The sequence below is a fragment of the Phalaenopsis equestris genome, unplaced genomic scaffold, assembly GCF_001263595.1.
Source record: "Phalaenopsis equestris unplaced genomic scaffold, ASM126359v1 Scaffold001321, whole genome shotgun sequence".
In the NCBI taxonomy this organism is placed as follows: domain Eukaryota; kingdom Viridiplantae; phylum Streptophyta; class Magnoliopsida; order Asparagales; family Orchidaceae; genus Phalaenopsis; species Phalaenopsis equestris.
This window is the reverse complement of record NW_018165760.1, coordinates 218196-236714: the sequence shown is the minus strand read 5'-3', so window position 1 is coordinate 236714 and position 18519 is coordinate 218196. Positions and strand designations below refer to the sequence as shown.

Below are 18519 nucleotides of genomic sequence, written 5' to 3'. Positions count from 1 at the left end.
TTTTTCTAAAATTATATATATATATACGTAAATTAAAAAGTCCTTCCGAAGCGGGCGACAGGATTTCGATTCCGGCGACCGACAGCTTCTTACGGGCGACCCCCAAACATTAACTTTTTCCCCTTTTAAGCGCCGACAGTCATTACTCCAGCTAGATGTGAAGAATGCTTTTCTTAATGACGATCTCGCAGAGGTGTATATTTCTCACCCACCAGGCTTTGACTCAACTTTTTTATGTGGACAACTGTGCTGACTACGAAAGTATATTTATGGATTAAAACAATCTTCCTGGGCCTTGTTTGGCAAGTTTGCATAAGATGTTGTGGGCCCAATTTTGCAAACCCAATCTGATCCCCCGCCGCTCTTCCGCCACTCAACTGATAACCGTGCTGTCATCTTCATTGTTTATGTCAACGACATTGTACTCACAGATAATGATCTGTCGGCCTTCGAATCTCTCAAAGCTATCTTGGCTATATCTTTTGAGAAGGACTTGGGGTTCTCTTTGTTATATATGGAAGTAGCACGATTCGCTCGGGGCATTAGCCTTTCAAAGTGCAAATTTATGACAAATTTACCAACTGAGACAAAGTCACTTCTGTGCAAATCGATAGTTGTTCTGATGGATCTCGATGAGAAATTGACTGATGTTCCCAATGTCATTTCAGTGAACAATACACATTGCCGAGTAGTGAGGAAATTTGTTTACCTAGCCCATACCCAAACATTTGTCATGCTGTTGGTATTGTCAATTAGTTCATGTATGATCCCTAGGAGAACCAACTAAATGTTGTCCATCGGATTCTCCACTACTTAAAAGGTACACTGAGCTCAAGTTTGTTATTATATCAATATACCTCGCTCTATTGCAGGTTTCAATGGATGTCGTTTGGGCCCGGTCCGTGCATGTTCGACGATATACCTCGGGTTATTGCTCCGTGTGGGGAAACCTTGTCACGTGGAAAAGTAAAAAAACAGACCGTGGTTGCCCGGAGTAGTGCTGAAGCCGAATTTCATTCTATATCCCTAGGGATACTCTGCTTTTGCAGCATGCTCCGTGAGTTACGTATGTTGATCTTCGTGTAATAATCATTTTTGAGAAATCTGATAAAAGTTTTTGCAATTTAAAATGTATCTCAAAATTTCACATTCTTATATGCCAATCAAAATAATTCTATAAACTTCTACATGAAAAATCGAGCAATTTGTTACATAATTCTATATGTAAATTATGAATGGATTGAAAGATATAAAAATCAGAAGTTATTACTTTTAATTAAATTTAATTAACCCTAAATTAATTCATCCTTAATCCCATTTTATTGTAGCCAATCGACTTAACCCATGTGTTATAATCGTCGAATAGGGTAATCATCCATCCAGAGCTCTCAAAATCTTCTCCCGATACTCCTCTCCCCCTCTCGGTTTCGTTCGCACGTCCCTATTTGGTCAAGCGTCGTGCCTCTTCTTGCGAAGCTCCAACGCCTGACTATTGTATCCAGGCGTGAATAGAGAAGGTCGCACACGATTGAGAGTTGTAGGTTCGGGATAAAATCAAAAGGCACGAAATTGATTTTAGCGACATTTGAGACTTTCATTTTTCTGTTTTTCTGGTGGCCGTTAGATGCACTAAACTTATGTCGGAAGTGTTGAAATCCGATTACAAGTTTCTTTAATTGCTTTAACACAAAATCAACGAATGTAAAGGAGATTTGAGGTGTTAGGAAAAAGGAGGAATTTTTGGTAGCTTTGGAGAGGTGGACTTGTGTTGAGTAGCCTATTTGTGGTAAGAAAGCTACTTTTTGGGTTAAATATTTTTATGAGCTGAAAATTTATAAAATCCTAAGATATTTACATATTTCAGGTTTACTTGAGATGGCAAGTTCGAGGCCAATGTCTAGGAAATCATCATAGGACGAATCCTAAATTTAGGTAAATATTTATATGCTAATTTAAGAAGTTTATATTGATGGGAAATTGTTTAAATTTTAGAGTTTAATAATGTGTTTTATAGGTTATTAAGATCAACGTAAATGTTTTCGCATCATCCAGCATGACAATCGAGATGAGTAATTACATTTCTAAACTTTAATGATATTCTTTATTTCAAAACTTATGTTTGACTCCATATATGCTCTAGCTCAGTTTAGTTCAGTTAGGTTCTTCATGTTGTTGGATAGAAAAGATACGTATAATATGCATGAGAGATATAAATGAGATACATGATATATATAATATGCATGATGTACAAGATAGACATGATAGGAAAGATATGCATGATAAATATGATAGAAAAAAACTATGCAAGATACAAGTAAAAGATATGTATAAGATAAGAGATGTATGATATGAGTGATATACATGATGATTAGCTGCACATAGAGTATGCATGTTAGTAGATGCATAAAGATGTCTAAAAATAATCTATGCTATGAAGAATGAAATAACTTATATGTGAATGCTTTATGTTTGTATGTATATGTTCAAAGAAGGATTTCACCTCCTATTGGTATAGGCATGGGATGTCAGTGTATCTGCGCGCATAGAGTTTTTATATTACCATAGATAATTTTGATGGTTAGATCACTAATCGCTATTTCGAAGGGATAAGATCTGCCTGTGGGGAGTAGACCAAAGCTTACCCCTCTAGAAAATTATGATTGTTACATTGCTAACTGCTATGCCGATGAGATATTATTGGTCAGGAGACAAGTAAGGGCCTTTTTACCATAATTGTTATGTTTAGATCGCTAACCATTGCGCAGACGTGAACCGACGGGACAATGTCGGCCAAGGGTGTGTTAGGTTTTATTGACAGTGATTCTCATAGAGACAGATGTGTATATAAATGATATAAAGCAAGAGTAAACTTATAGTAAATGCACGTAAAATATTTGAATGATATCATTTATAAAGTCATTAATACGTGCATTATTATATTATTACATTTCTTATAGAAATATGAAAGCCTAGCATATTATAAGAATTTAGTTGGATTGTCATGTCTATTAGAGAGGAGAGTTGTCCTAGCCACTTTTGCTTTGGAGAGAGAAGTTGAAAGATGGTGGGAAGGTCAGATGAAAGAGATGCTCAGAGGTAGAACTAGCCACTTGGTACAGTGGGATCAGTTTGTGAAATCTTCAAACATTGGTTTGTACCATTGTAGGTTAGAAGACAGATGCAAGATAAATTTATTAGTTGGTGCAAGGAGATTGATCGAACAAGCAGAATTCTCTATGCTATTGAGATATGCACTGCAGCTGATTCTAAATGCAGAAGAGAAATGCCACATTTCTTTTTGGGTTGAAAGATTCAATCAGGCAGTCACTAGTGCCACTTGAGGTTGAAGACTATTCAGTACTAGTGGAAAAGACTAGGCAAGTGAAGATTGATTTTCAATAAATTCAGAAGTTGTAGTATGAGCTGAAAATTTATAAAATCCTAAGATGTTTAGATATTTCAAGTTGTTTATCTGAGACTGTAAGTTCAAGGCAAGCATGTAGAAGATCGTCGTAGGGTGACTCTATATATTTAGGTAATTAATTTTATGTTAACTGAAGAAGAATAATCTGATTAATGAGAAATTGTTTAAAACCTAGATTTTAATTTTATATTTGATAGGTTATTTAGATCAATGTAAATGTTATCTCATCATCCAGTGTGACAACCGGGGTGAGTAATTATATTTCTAAATTTCTTTGACTTCATTTTTTCAAAATTTATGTTTGACTCCATGTTTGCTCTAATTTAGTTTAGTTCAATTAAATTCTTCATCTTGTTGGTTTTTAAGGATATACATAATATGTATGAAGGATATACATGAGATGCATGATATTTACATGATGTGCAAGATAGACATGATTTTGAAGATGACATGATATAAACGAAAAATCTTGCCACGTTTAATACAAGACAACACAAAGAGATCACTTATAGCCACAATACTGACTCACTAGATTGAGAGAAAAATTAAATCTCTTCCACCAAAAAGTTTATAGTGACAAAGAACTAAATATGCAGTGAACTAGCTTTGAATTTTAGAGGACTGGCCAAAATATTGGATTGAAGATCGACTTGCTAGATTTTGATATTTTTTTGGATCCAGATGAATTTTTTTAGTAGCTCCAAACAATGGAACATATTTTTGAGTACAAAAATACTCCCCATGAGAAGCGAGTCAAATTGCGAGCTATCAAACTCAAGAGGATCATTATAAAGGGAAAATATCAAGCGTTTTTGATAGCGTGAAATACATGGCCTAAGATGTGATGGAAAGTGCAACATAAATATCTTAATCCTCATTATCCATCGGACATATTCTTAAAACTTTGTAACTTGCCTTAAAGAGATTCTTTTATGGAGGAGCGCGAGTTGAATTTGATCAACTCATGCTAAAATGAAAGTTGGTAGTGCCAAAAAAACACACAAGGAAATGTATTTTGTAGAAATGGTGCTTTCCATTAATAATGTGATATAAATGTAGTCTTATAGTCCGCACTCGTTTTGTAGACCCTAGTTTTGAAGATGGAGATGTAGTATGGTCATCAAGGGGCCACCATACCTTACAAACATGGCTCAATCCCAAGATCAAACAATAAGAGCACACTCATTAGAGCACATAAACCATCTCCTCATGAGAAGACATTAGTTTAGGATGAAAAAAAAGTGGGTTTCACAAGCACTTCCAAATCTTTCCCATCTAGAAAGTAATTTAAGTGTCACAGTTTAGGACACATTAAGTCTAAATGCACAAATAGGAGGATGATCTCTTTTACTTAGTTAGCAGTAAAAGAAATAGATAGTGATACAAAAGAAAGTGAGGATGCAAAAAGTAGTAGCAACTTCCAGCTGGCAAGAGATACATGATAGCAATTCAATGAATTATTCAGACATAGCCCGTAAACGAGTAACAATAGTTACGACACAACATATTTCATGCTCATTGCATCGTAAAATAAAATATGTAGTTTTATCATAGACGTAGCAAGTTGTGAGAGCGTAGTGTCTACCCAAATAGTCGACAAATTGAGTTTTATGACACAGAAGTTTACCCAATCTTGTTCCCTTCCTTGATTAAAGAAATGGAGTAAGGTAACAATTGAGAAGTTGCCTCATAGAGTTTCTATTGGAGACAATTTCTAGAAGTAGGAATGGTATAATTTGGTATCTACACACACATTATTATGGCTATAAGAACACATATATTTTCACCAAAAATCAGAAGTGCATTATGCTCTTATCTTGGAAGGAGTTCAAGGTAATAGGTGTTCATACATAGATTGAAAAAATGGTGTCTTGGTTATCTTTCTACAGACTTTGAGAGAAACACCAGTATAATTAATGTTGGTGGTCATCGATTGTAGTGTGCCTGAGGAGCCGATACAAATCACATTGAGTGAATTTGGGGATATACTAATTGATAATATATCTCCTGGGTTGTCACTATTGAGAGAACTCCAACTTACCATAGACTTCATTTTAGGATTTGTTTTTCTAATCCTATCTGCCTACCATATACAGCCAACCGAGTATGAGAAGTTGTAGAAGCAAGTTACATACTTCATAAATATATGTTTAGTTCACGAGAGTGCTAGTCCATGTGAAGTTCCAGTTCTTGTTGTGCCAAAAAAGGGTGTCTATTAATTCCTTAAATACAAACTTTAGAACAACATGAGTTTTAGAGTTTCTTGGGGTGGACATGAGCGTAGACTTTACAGTGGGTTTGCCTCATACATAAGAATATAATAAATTTATTATGGTGATGGAAGATCAATTCTAGTAGTTTTTAATAAAGGAGAAACCCCCCTTACCCTTGGAGAATGATGCGGAATGTGGATGTGAACGCAAGATCATACATAGACATGAACACACACACAGACTGTGGTTTGCGAAATAAAAACCACATTTTGGGCAAATGTAGAAGTTGGATCCCTTGTTCTTATGTGATTGTGGGATTGAACGATTAGGATTTCTTTCCCAAGAAATCTTTGTAGCAAGATTTTCCTGCTACTTTGTTGCTCCTGCACCCATTCTTCTGATAGTTTTATAGTTAGAATTAGGGTTATTTTGAGGTGGGACTATTAAATTTTATTATTTTCCTAGTTTTGGGAATTTTAGTTTTTAAGTTCACAGTAGAGATTTTTTTCTCTTTTGTTTTTCTTGCTAGAGTGTTTTATCCTTAATATAATTATCAAGTGGTGTGCTTATAACATGATTTGGTGATTTCTCTCTGATGTTGGAAGACTTTCTACGCCAAATCCCTTACTGCTGTTCAGCCAGTCTAACCTTCATTTGCACCAGATTTCAGCAGTCAACATACAATTTTTCTATCGCTATCCATGTTACTAAACTCTTGACCCATCCCTTAATTCTTTTTCATCGTCTAGGAAATCTTAATCGGTGTCATGGGAGAATGACACAGGCATCTATTTGTGGGATGCGGAGCGTGCCCTTTGTCTCGCAAGAGTGGAGCTCTTGAATTCAAGAGTACCAGCCATTTCCGGACTGGTTCAATATTTCCTAGCTCCTTGGGTCATGTTTTACTTATTTAGGCTAATCAATTAGGTTTTATTTTGTTTGGAATATTTAAATATACTACAAACTTCTGTTTGGGCATTTTTTCTGCTTTGGTTTATGTATTATAAATTAATTTTCTCCAGTTCTCCTTATTGGAGAGCTGTATCTCTTAATTTCTCTCAGGTAGTATACTTGTAATCTGATTGGATCAAGCACGATGTGCTGCAAACTGCTATTTTGGCTGGTAGTTTTCGGTTCAGCTGATGTCTTTGAGTTTTAAACAAAAGTAATCGTTTTCATTTTTGCGTGTCGTCTAACAACTCTCCTAACCCATCTAACCTTCTCATGCCATCTAGTTGCCTTATTTCAATGTCAGGGGGAGGGAGAGGGGTTTTATGAATAAAGAAAATATTTTCAAATATTTTTGGAATTTTTTTGTTTTAGGTGTTGATGTGAGGAGAGAATTTGTTTAAAATTTTTGTAGCACCCTTGAGCTGCAGACCCTTATGGTTAATCAGGTTATGATATAAGTGATTATTAAAATAGCTACTCTCAATTCGGGGTGTAAACGAGCCGAGCTTGAGCGAGCCTAGGCTCGGCTCATAAAAAAAAATACAGTTGTTTGTGTTCGGCTCATTAATATATTGAGCTTAAAAAATTTGTTCATTTTTGCTTCGCGTGGTTAGTGAGCCGAACATGAACTGTTCGCGAACAACGAGTCGTTTTGACTTCCCTAGTCATGCAATCGTAGGATGTTAACGGCAGAGGCAAGATTTAAATTTTATTATTTACATTAAAATATTCATTTAATAGAATTTAATATATTTTTATTTTATTTTTTTATTAATAATTTTAATTGATTATAAATCTTTGTAGCCTTGTAGTCAATTAAATTTTTTAAAAATCATACTCATTAATTATTTATATATTTATCTAATCTAATTATTTCGAGCCAAAACGAGTCTAACACGAACAAAGATTTGTTTGTTTGTGTTCGACTCATTTATATATCGAACGCAAAAAGATTATTCATGTTACACACGTTTGCTTATCGAACGACTGAACACGAGCTATTTAACGAACCGTACATGAGTTCTTCACGAACAACAGGCCTTTTTGATATCCCAACTCTTGATATTATTTTGGAACATTCCATTAACATAGGAGTTTGTTGTCTTAGCAATGGGCGGTTGTTTTTTCTTTCACCCACTCAATTTTGTTGTGGAATCACAAGACTTACGTAGTGTTCTTTTCTCTTAGAAGTATGAGAAGCAAAAATGGTTAAAATAAAATTTGAAATTATCAGATTCGTATTTATTCTACTTTTTAAAAAATTTTTGTCAAATTATTGATTTTTTTAAAATGTTTGTAATTATATCACTTTTAGGTTTCAATAAAATGATACACGATACACATCCCTAAAGATTTTAGAGGTAGAGCATAGTTTCCAAATGTCGCTATTAATGAGATAAAATGGACGGACGATTCTTGCATCACTTATTGAAAAGTTGGTTCATATGTATTTTTTGAGTAACTAATATCACAATGAAAATCTTCACTATTTTTTTTTTATTTGAACCCGAAATGTATGGTGTATTGTCAACTCCAATCATCCTTCTCATGCTTTATTTCTTAAAGGTATATTGTCAGGATAAAACATGAAACTACTTTTACAATTTACGTATCGCTTTTCGATAACATGTCGATTAACAAATCAGTTATATGGAAATCATTTTAGAAAGTGAATTATTATTTGTTAGAATATTTCTTTCATCAATAATATCATCAATGATCCATCAACAATGGTAGTATATGAAATATATTTATGTGAGAAGTTGGTCAAATGGTTTATTATAACTGGTCATGCACGAGATAAGGAGATAATATATATGAATGTTGTTAAAAAAGTTATCTATGGTAAGAGGCTTTTCTAATAATACCATCTATTTTTCTTACTTTTTTATTTTATCTGTGGAACTCAATTGACAATGTTTGGGGTTATCTTGGTACATTTATGTTTTATATGCATGTCTTTGTTCCTTTGCCCATCCTTTTTGATTTGTCCAGTTATTGCCTTGTGTCTTTCCATGGGAAAAAAATTGTGTACATAAGACGTACGCAGCGCTGCATACGTCCAGGGGTTATTCAGGGGGTACAAGAGGGTTATATCGGGGTTATACCCCCCTGTAACCTTTTTAAAAAATAACCTGTAACCTACAAATGAGTTCCGCTCTTCTGTAGTTTCATGGGTACAAATAAGTTACACGGAGGTTACAAGAGAGGTTACAGGTTACAAGAGAGTTACACGGAGGTTACAGGAGGGTATAACTCGGATATAACCCCCCTGTAATCTCTGAATAACCCCTGACGTACGCACCGCTGCGTACGTCTTATGTATGCAAATATTTTCTCTTTCTATGACGCTTCCAGCGATATGTGCATTATATCGAATCTTTATTGATTATTTTGTTGGGTTTTGTTGTTTATGTTCTTTGATATAAGTGAGTTTTAAAGTTGAGTGCTTGGTGTTAGCAACAATTGTCAATAAGGTTAAATTTTCCATGTTATTGTTGATAAATTTTGCACTCCTTATTCATTTTTCTGTACCACTAGAGCAATGACTTCATTTAATGAAGGTAATTCCTTCTATGAATTTGTATATTTATAGCGTCAAACTGAAAGAATTAATGATAATTAGGTTAACTCATGGATTTGTATGGTGGCAGTAATGATCTTATTTTTAAAATAGGGAATCGAGTTAATATATATTATTTGAATTTATTCAAATAGATTTTAAAACTTAATTTTTAAAATAGACTACTCCTGTTGAAATTATCCATCAACTCGACCATAATTGAGGTTTCACTTGCTTGATTGTCGACTATACATCTTGTTTGTAAAGAATCGAGTTTTGTATTGACACATGATTGTATATGAATTTTTTCAACTCTATCTTGCTTACAGAGAATCAGGTTCATATCTATATATTTTGGAATTATTCAAATAAACTTTAAAATTTAATTTTGAAAATAGAACCATTCAGTTAAAATCTTCTATTAACTTGACGATGTTAGGGTTTTATTTTCTTGACTTGAAACCCGCCAATTTTACATTTTGCTTGTAAAGTATCAAATTTAGTATTGACATATGATTATCTATGAACATTGTCAACTCTGTCCTATTTATAGAGAATTGGGTTTGTATAATATTATTTGAACTTATTCATATAGACTTGGAAACTTAATTTTGAAAATAAACCCCTCTGAAATCCTCGATCAACTTGACCATCATCGAGGATTTAGTTGCTTGACTTGAACCTTGTCGACTATACTTCTTGCTAGTAAATGATCAAACTTTTAACTGGACATATAATTAAATTAGAACCTTATCAACTCTATCATGCATACATATGATCGGGTTCATATGTATATGTTTTATTTAAATTTTATCCAAATAGACTTCGAAACTTAATTTTGAAAATATATCTCTCTAGATGAACTCTTCTATCAATTTGGTAAACATCGAGGACTTGAGCATCTGAAGTTTTTATGCTTGAAATTTATTTAAAATTCATTAATATTGATATATTTATAATACTAGTCATGTCATTTCCAGTCCTGATGAGGAGGATCGGACTTATGTCTGTTTGGGGCAGCTGTTGATTATTTATAATGTGTTTATAAACAGATTATTCTGATAATCTGATAATCTGCAGATTATCAAAATAAGTTGGTTTGCTGTTTGGAGCAAGCTTATTCAAAACAGCTTACTGTCAGCTGTTGTTGGATAAATGACCATTCTGCCCCTATTTGGTTTAAGCTGTTTACAACAAAACTGTATTAGCACATAAATAAATAAAACAGAACCCGTAAATCATCACAGATCAGTTCAAAAAGGTTATTCCAGTAGTTCAAAAAGATAACCCTTCAGCGAAATTCCGCACCATGGTGAAAGGAATATCAATATTACATAAAAAGGAATGGAGCATAATAATTGGACAAATTCAAAGTTTGATTCAAACGATTGAATACTTGCTCTAGAAAATCTATCTGCGTCCATGAAAAATTCATCATAATTGATCATATTTTGGAATTTGTTGATCTAAAAATTGATAGAGGAAGATGTCTATAGGGTTAAATAACACAGAAGCCTGATCATATTAATTGGATCCATATACAACATAACTGAGATAGAAAGGGAGAAAATGGTGGATACCGCTTCACACATGTGGCAGGATGTTTATGCATATCCATCTATCCAATTCTTCGCCAATAGAGCAAGCTTACCGAAGATCTTCATAGATCCATCAAAGCATAGGAAAAGTGTCTGATTCAAATAGTGGAATCCCTTGTCGTTCCTATCTGCCGTGCCTCCCAACCCGTCTTCGTCCTTTCGTATTCCAGCAAATCAAACATCGGAAGCCTTCGTGCAATCCAAATCCACCTCCTCTTTACACAAAATCGACGTCAAAAGGCCTTGTCGAACACCTCTCTGCCTTTCCTGACAGTTTCTTTTGCTCTGCCTTAGCCGAGCAATCCAAAGTCGCTCATTCACTGAGCCACACACGCAATCAACCGTCCTGTGTCGCGATCTTCCCAACCCACTCCTACCTGTGTTGTCGCGATCCTCCCAGTCCTCAACCGCCCTTGCTCTGTCTTTCGCGCAACGCCGATCAGTCGAAGTCCACCCTGTTGTTGTTCCCAAGCTTGAAACCTGAAGCCTCCTTCCGTCGAAGCATCACCACACAATTGCTCTCTGCCCTACATTCGTCTCTCTTGTAAATCACATACAGGAAAGCCTTATTATACTAAACGAAGATATCCTGAATCAGAAAGCTGGAATGGGAATACACTCGAACGAGAGGAGAAGAGAAGAGGAGAAGCTGGACGGGATCAGGATTGGGGTTGGATGGGAATACACTCGAACGAGAGGAGAAGAGAACAGAAGCTGGACGGGATCGGGATTGGGGTTGGATGGGAATACGCTCGAACGAGAGGAGAAGAGAAGAGAAGTTGGGACGGGATCGGGGTCGATGGGACGAGGGGTTGGATGGGAATATGCTCGAACGAAATGCCGAATGCGAATAATGAAGGATCCGCGGAGAGCGATTTCGTATCGCGATCCATTTGTGCCAAACAAACGATTGCTCGGCATTTTTAAAACTCCCACCGCGCATATAAGCCGCCTCAAACAGGCACTTAGTGATTTGGACTTGCAAATTCTTATATTTATGATTTACACATTATTATTAAATTTACTATACTCGTCAACTCTAATCCTGATAAGGAGGAGGATCATATTAGTAGAGTGCGACTTACTATCTTGTCATATTGATAAGGAGGCACAATTATTTTTTCAATATATTAACCATTTGAATGTAAATTGGGTTTTAATCCGCGGAACATTTTTAAGCTATTTGTTAAACATTTGGTATTTTAGCTGGAGCCCATGCACTTTTAAAATTTCATATGTTTGAATAGTCTAAAAAAATTTATAGACTTTGAAGTCTTGCACAAATCATAAGGGTATTTATATTCACATCAAATATTGTCTGAAGACTTGATTGATTCATAAAATCATTTAAATACCTTGAATGTTTTTTTTTTGAATATTATCATCATATATTATAATAAATTTTCATTTTAAGAATTTTACTTCACTATGTTCGCTAGCAGGTGATGTGGCCCCGGCAGTTGGTCGTCCCAACCGCACATTTGGACCGTTGGACTGCCACGTCGTGCCGGCCAAGTCACGAAGCTTATGATCTTTGTAGGCTATGATTCCTTCGTGGCTTCTCTTCCGTTGAAGAATAAAAGACGAGAATTTCTAAAAGAATGAGGTCTTTGCATTCTGCAATCCATTGTTCCCACAAGGCTTTAATCGCGATAGGGTGATGTGCAAAGGGAGAAAGCCGAGCTTGGTTTTTGTTTCGACGAACGAAGCAGAGAAATAGGGTGTTTCGAAGATCTTCATACCAAACGATCCAGTATGTGCTTTCTCAGTTGTCATTAATCGACTGTTTCATGAGAGTTACGTATGAGTTTTGGAGCCATAGAGGAGAAGTGCAAGTAGTAGTTCCTTGCGGTAGAATGAAGAAGAAAAAAGAAGAAGATTATTTTTTCTTGGCTTCTTCTTGGTGGTTTGTGCAGAAGAGAAATTAAGTTTATTTCTCTTGTATGTTTTTCTTCTTCGGTGTACTCGTTGTATAAAGAGAAGAAGAAAGAGCAAGGAAGTGAGTCCCTCTTGTAAGTCGAGACAATAGACTTGTGTATATTCCTTAAGTAGTAAAATCCTCTGCAACTCCGTGGACGTAGTCAATTTGCCGAACCACGTAAATCTTTGTTTTCCGCTGTGTTATTGTTTTCTGATGTGAATTTTCTCATTCTATTTTTTGCTCCGTTGTTGATCGTTATATTTTATATACCACAACTGGTATTGGAGTCTGTGGTTTCGGATCTGAGGAAAAACGATAACTGCAGATGAAATGAAGGTTTAAGGGATCGTGAAATTCGATGACATAAATTTTGATTATTGGAGGATGCAGATAGAGGACTACCTCTATGGGAAGAAACTTCACTTTCCGTTATTGGGGAAAAAACTTGAAAGTATGGATGAGGTTGAATAGAATTTATTGGATCGACAAGTTCTGGGGGTTTATCGATTGACCCTGTTGAGGTTCGTTGCACACAATGTCGTCTAGGAAAAGTCGACTGTAGATCTTATGTCAGTCTTATCAGGTATGGATGAAAAGCCATTGACGACAACAAGGTGTACTTGATGAAGAAGTTATTCAATTTGAAGATGAAGGAAGTTGTTTTCGTTGCTCAACACCTGAATGATTTCAATACTATCAAAAATCAATTATCATCTGTTGAAATTGATTTTGATGATGAGATACGTGGGCTAATATTGTTGGCATCGTTGTCAAATAGTTGAGAAACCATGAGTATGACAATTAGCAGTTCTGCAGTAAATATAAACTGAAATATGATGATATTCGTGATTTTATTTTGGCTGAAAAGGTGCGCAGGAAGATTCTAGTGAGATCTCAGGTTTGAGTTCGGCACTGAATATTGATTTCAAAGGGAGTTCACATGACAAAAACTCAAATAGAGAGAGATCAAAATCAATGTTTGATCAGCAGTAAACCCGCTGGAATTGTGGCAAGACTGGCCACATAAAGAGGAACTGCAGGAATCTCATGAAGATGGAGAATGATAACACAAATGTGATATCTGAAAAAGTACATGATGCACTATTGCTGACAGTTCATAGTTCTTTTGATAACTGAATATTGGATTTAGGAGCTCTTTCCATACAACATTTCATCGGGAATCGATGCGAAATTATGTTGCCGGTGATTTTGGGAAAGTATATCTAACAGATGGAGAAGCTTTGAATGTAGTAGGAATTGATCGACTAGAGGTCACAGTGCAAAACAGCGATGGAAGTGAAGAGGAGAGTGGGTTTGGGGTACCCATTCCTATTGTTCTGCAGACAGATGGTGAAGAACCACAAAACTATGAAGAAATCTTGCGAGATGAAAATTCGAGCAAGTGGAAGCTGACAGAACTTCTACCATGGAAGAATGCATTATACAACAAGTGGGTGTACTGGGTGAAGATTGAGCATGATGGTAGTAAGAGGTACAAGACTAAACTTGTTGAAAAAGACTTTCAACACAAGAATGCTATTGCCCATGCAGTGAGAGTTGTAAGTAGAGACAAGAGTAATCTAGGAAATAGCTAGGAGGTGCAAGGCTATGTGGACCCTGCTGATATGTCGACTAAGGGTGTTACTCTTGAGAAACTAAAGTTGTGCACAACTTCAGTTGCTCTTCTGATGTGAAGACTGAGGCTTTGAATTGCAGAGGTGGATGATTCATGTTTGAAGAAAAGGGCGACGTCGCCAGTGAAAGATATCAGTTTGAGCAAGGAGATGTTGCTGTCTGTATACCGGTCTCCAAGTGGAAGATTTGTTGAGTTTTGGACCCTGATCTTATTGCTCCCGCTCTTGCTCCCCTGTTCGCGAAATGTCGCGACCGCTCCTGCCTTTATTGTTCGCGATAAAAGGCATCGGATGACTCCTTCAGTTTCTAAGCACGACCTTTTTGTGTTCTTCCTACGGGTTTCATCGGAATAGCGAAAGAGAAGTGCAAGTAGTAGTTCCTTGCGACAGAAGGAAGAAGAAAGAATAAGAATAAGATTGTTCTCCTTTGACTTTTTCTTGGTAGCTTGTGATAAAAGAGAAATTGAGTTTATATCTCTTGTAAGTTTATCTTCTTCGGTGTATAGACAGAAAAAGAGAGAGCAAGAAAGTGAAAGATCCCTCTTATAAGTGACGATATATTTCTAGCAGTAAAATACTCTACAACTCAGTGGATGTAGACAATTTGTCGAACCACGTAAATTTGTATGTGTTCTATTGTGTGTTACTCTTATGCATTTCTAGTTCTATTTCTATTTTTTTCTTCGTCCTTCCATCTTTCCACAACATTTCGGTCACAAGAAAGGGCTCGAGTTGGGCAGTCACGCAAACATGCAGGAATCATTGTAGCGTTTGCGTGCAGGATGTAGAGTGGAAGTAGAGAAAGATGCGGGTTTTGGAGGTCCTTTTACGTTGCATTCCCATCTTCGCTTTCGTGGCTAGCCGTAGTCACGATTGTATCGGTAGTGGGGTAGGCGAACAAGGAAATAGATGCAGGTTAGTGCTTTCGCGGCTTTCTATGTCGCACGAGCATAGTGAAAGATCTTTGCTGGATGCAATATCTGTTTCGGCGTACGAAACAGGGAAGAAGCTGAGCTCGGATTTCAGTATGCGAACAAGGAGAATTCTTATTGGAGTTGGGTTCGAAACAGGAAATTTTGAAGATCTTTGTCTGCTGCGATCCCCTTTGTTGCTTTTCCCGCTGGCTGGACCGTGAAGACATGCGGTTAGAGAAGTAGCACTGCACTGCGAGGTATTTTGGGTTAGACTAAAGTAGAAGTAAGATCTGCTTTCTCTTTGTTTCACCATTGCAGAGCAGAGAGGGGAATTTCAAAATCTTTTTTTTTTTTGAAAACATGACTTCGTTGCCTACCCAGTCTCCCCTAGTTGTGCTTGTATCCAAGATGATGAGCGCCAGGGTTGTGTGACGCAAAGGAACGAGAATGGAGGTGTGTGTGCTGAAATGGGAGGATATAACTTCTTTGGCTTTCAGTCATATTCCGCTCCACGTTGAAACGTCTCTGTCATGCATAGAAAAGGAAGGAGATAAAATACTCTTAACGATTACGAGAGTTACGAGAGTTTTGTTTGGCGGGAGTAGGTAGGGTTTTATTTATTTATTTATTTTAAATTTTTAGTGGTCAACAGATGTGCTGGCAAGGGCAATTAGGTGGAGATGGGCAGGAGGGAGCCAATTAGGGCAGTTTATCCGGTGGAAATGGTTGGAAGTGTGTGCAGTCTAGGGATTTTCTACAGCTTCTGTATATGGCCGATGAATAAAAAAAATCTAAAAAACAAATATTTGTGTTTTTAAAATCACTCATGAGAAATTGCCCTTATTTATTGCTGTCAACCCTAAATGATTTTACAGATGAACTGATGCACCATATCACTTTTTATTATTGATGAACAACAAATATGGCCATATGAATTCTATTACATATTAGTTTATTGGCATGTGCTCATTTTGTTTTAAAATGTTTGAATCATTTAAGTGTTTTAGAGATTCCATATATAGGTAATTAGGACATTATTCCTTTCTTTAATAGTTAATGCATTTTATGTAGGTTTTTGGAGCTGAGTATAAACATGTTTTAACTATATTTTGAATTTTTACTCATATGCACAAAGGATGCGTTATTTTCTTCTTCTTTTTTTCCAAGCAATTTATTCAAGCAGTATGAGCCCTTGCCTTTATAATAAAGGGTTCTAATTTTGCTTTGGAACCCAAATTGATTATTAAAGGATATATGTGTTATTCTTCTTCTGTAATATTTTCTGGTGAATTCTGATTATATCTCCTCTCTTTGACGTCTTTTCTTTTAGTACTTGGTCAACTATTCTCTTATCTGTGTCACATTAACCATCTAATTTCATTCAATGCTTTCCACACATTCTACTATGTTAAGGTTTACCGTTAGTTGAGGTAAACCTACTTCATAAACCTGTACACTAGGTTTACTTACTCATATTACTGCAGGTATCCGAAGAAATCAAGGCAACTAGATTCAATACTGGAATTTCTGCAATGATGGAGTTCATTAATATTGCATATAAGGTGTGATTGTGACCCCTTCTGACATTATCCTAGTTAGACCGATTGTGATTGCAATTTATTGTGAAAATTACTTGTTCAGTTTTTACTTCAGCCCAGACGGAGAAATATTTTGTGCCTAATTTCACTGCATAAACAGTACATTTTGCGGTTACGCCAAGTATTCTTGTTATAATCATGTTAAGACTGTGCTTTGCAAGTATAAACTCTTCTTCTATGAGTTTTACCGGGGGAAAAGTCATTTGTTCTGAGATGTAAACTAATTAATTACTGTATATTATTTGCTTATAATGGATTCTTCTTAGCAATAGCTTTCGCTGGTTGTGAATAGTTGTTAGGGTTGTGGAATTGTGGTAACAGAAAGAAACTGTCCGTATGACATTATTAATTTTCCATGGATGGCTTCTAATATTTGGAATAGAAGCATCATAATCAGCAGCTGCAGTTGCAGCTGTTATCGCAACCTTATTCTGATTGTGAGATTATGAATAGCTTACATGGCATGGTATAAACGATCTCTTTAATAAGTTCTGCAAAGAAGGTCTTTCCGCATTTAAGCATAGCTGTTCTTCTTTTGGACTGAGCTTGATCTCTTAGGTTAGTTTTACTCGTAAGCTTTTTAAACTAAGCTTTCTTGTATTGTAGCAGTCAATATTTTCAAACTAGCTGCATGTTTCCCATGTAAACCATCTCTGAAGCCCCTTTTAGCCATCCAACCTGTGCGTTAGGGAAATTTTCCACTTGTGGTGGTACATTAAACATTTGGTTGGGCGAATCTTAATAGAATAGGCGTGGAATACTCTTCAGATTGTTCCACAAAAAGGGTTATGCAACTCAATTGAACTAATTTCTCATGTGAAAATCAGCCTTAGAGGTCATGCAGGCGGTGATTTCTACTTTGTCAATATCCCATTGCGGTTTAATGGAGCAGATTTTTGCAAGCTGGTTTTGAATCAACTAGCATTACACATGTTTGTAGCAATGAAGAGATGTTCATCTTCCTGTGAGAGAAAATATTATTAAAATTAGGCTTTCATGGAGCAGAATGTAGCAAGCTAGTTTCAAATCAACTAGCATGAGACCTGTTTGTAGCCATGCAGAGATGTTCATCTTCCGTGTGATAAAATATTAGTAATTTAGGCTGTTACCACATATATGTATTTTCTTGTTTGCACAATCATCATTTTATTAAATTAAAAAATTCATCTAAAGCCTCCAACAAACATCTATTATTCTTCATTTTTAAATTTTTTAAATTTTAAACAGTCAGTTAAATAGTATCAATCCAAATTAGTGTAATGATCAATGGTTGTATGTATGTTTAACATTTAGGATTGCGTGAACAATTTTTTTTTTAAGTTCTAAACTTCACTAATATATTTAGGGTACTACTAATTAATCTAAAATTTTCATTTTATATTATAAATTCTTTTTGATATCTCTTCAATTGCTATTTTGTTTTGTGGATTTATTATTGTCTTTTATAGATTTATTTTTCAGCAAGTTGGTCTTTCGAGAGATTGCATGTACCTTGTGCATATTTGCTCTATAATTTTGTTATCGCCAGAATATAAAACTAAATTAAAATTGTATGCAACTCTAATTCTTATTGTTTTTTTTATTTTAAGTCTATCTGAAGTCGGGCTTGGCTTGGTTGAAATGGTCGAACCAGTTCAATAGGTGTCTCTGCCCAGCAGGGGACGAAACCACCACACCACAACCGCCCCCCCCCCCCCCCCCCC

At 35.8% G+C, this 18519-nt stretch overlaps 1 protein-coding gene across 4 annotated transcripts in view; it reads left to right on the top strand.

Annotated features, from left to right (window-relative positions):
- LOC110034000 (leucine--tRNA ligase, chloroplastic/mitochondrial) overlaps positions 1-18519 on the top strand; it is a 162253-nt gene that overhangs the window by 130685 nt on the left and 13049 nt on the right. For 3 of the 4 annotated variants that reach the window (XM_020738211.1, XM_020738210.1, XM_020738213.1), the window contains one exon: positions 16703-16780. In XM_020738211.1, the coding sequence (XP_020593870.1) occupies positions 16703-16780 (78 nt within the window). Of the gene's footprint in view, positions 1-6386; positions 6449-16702; positions 16781-18519 lie in introns of those variants that run through there. The other variant, XM_020738212.1, reaches the window with a different exon arrangement.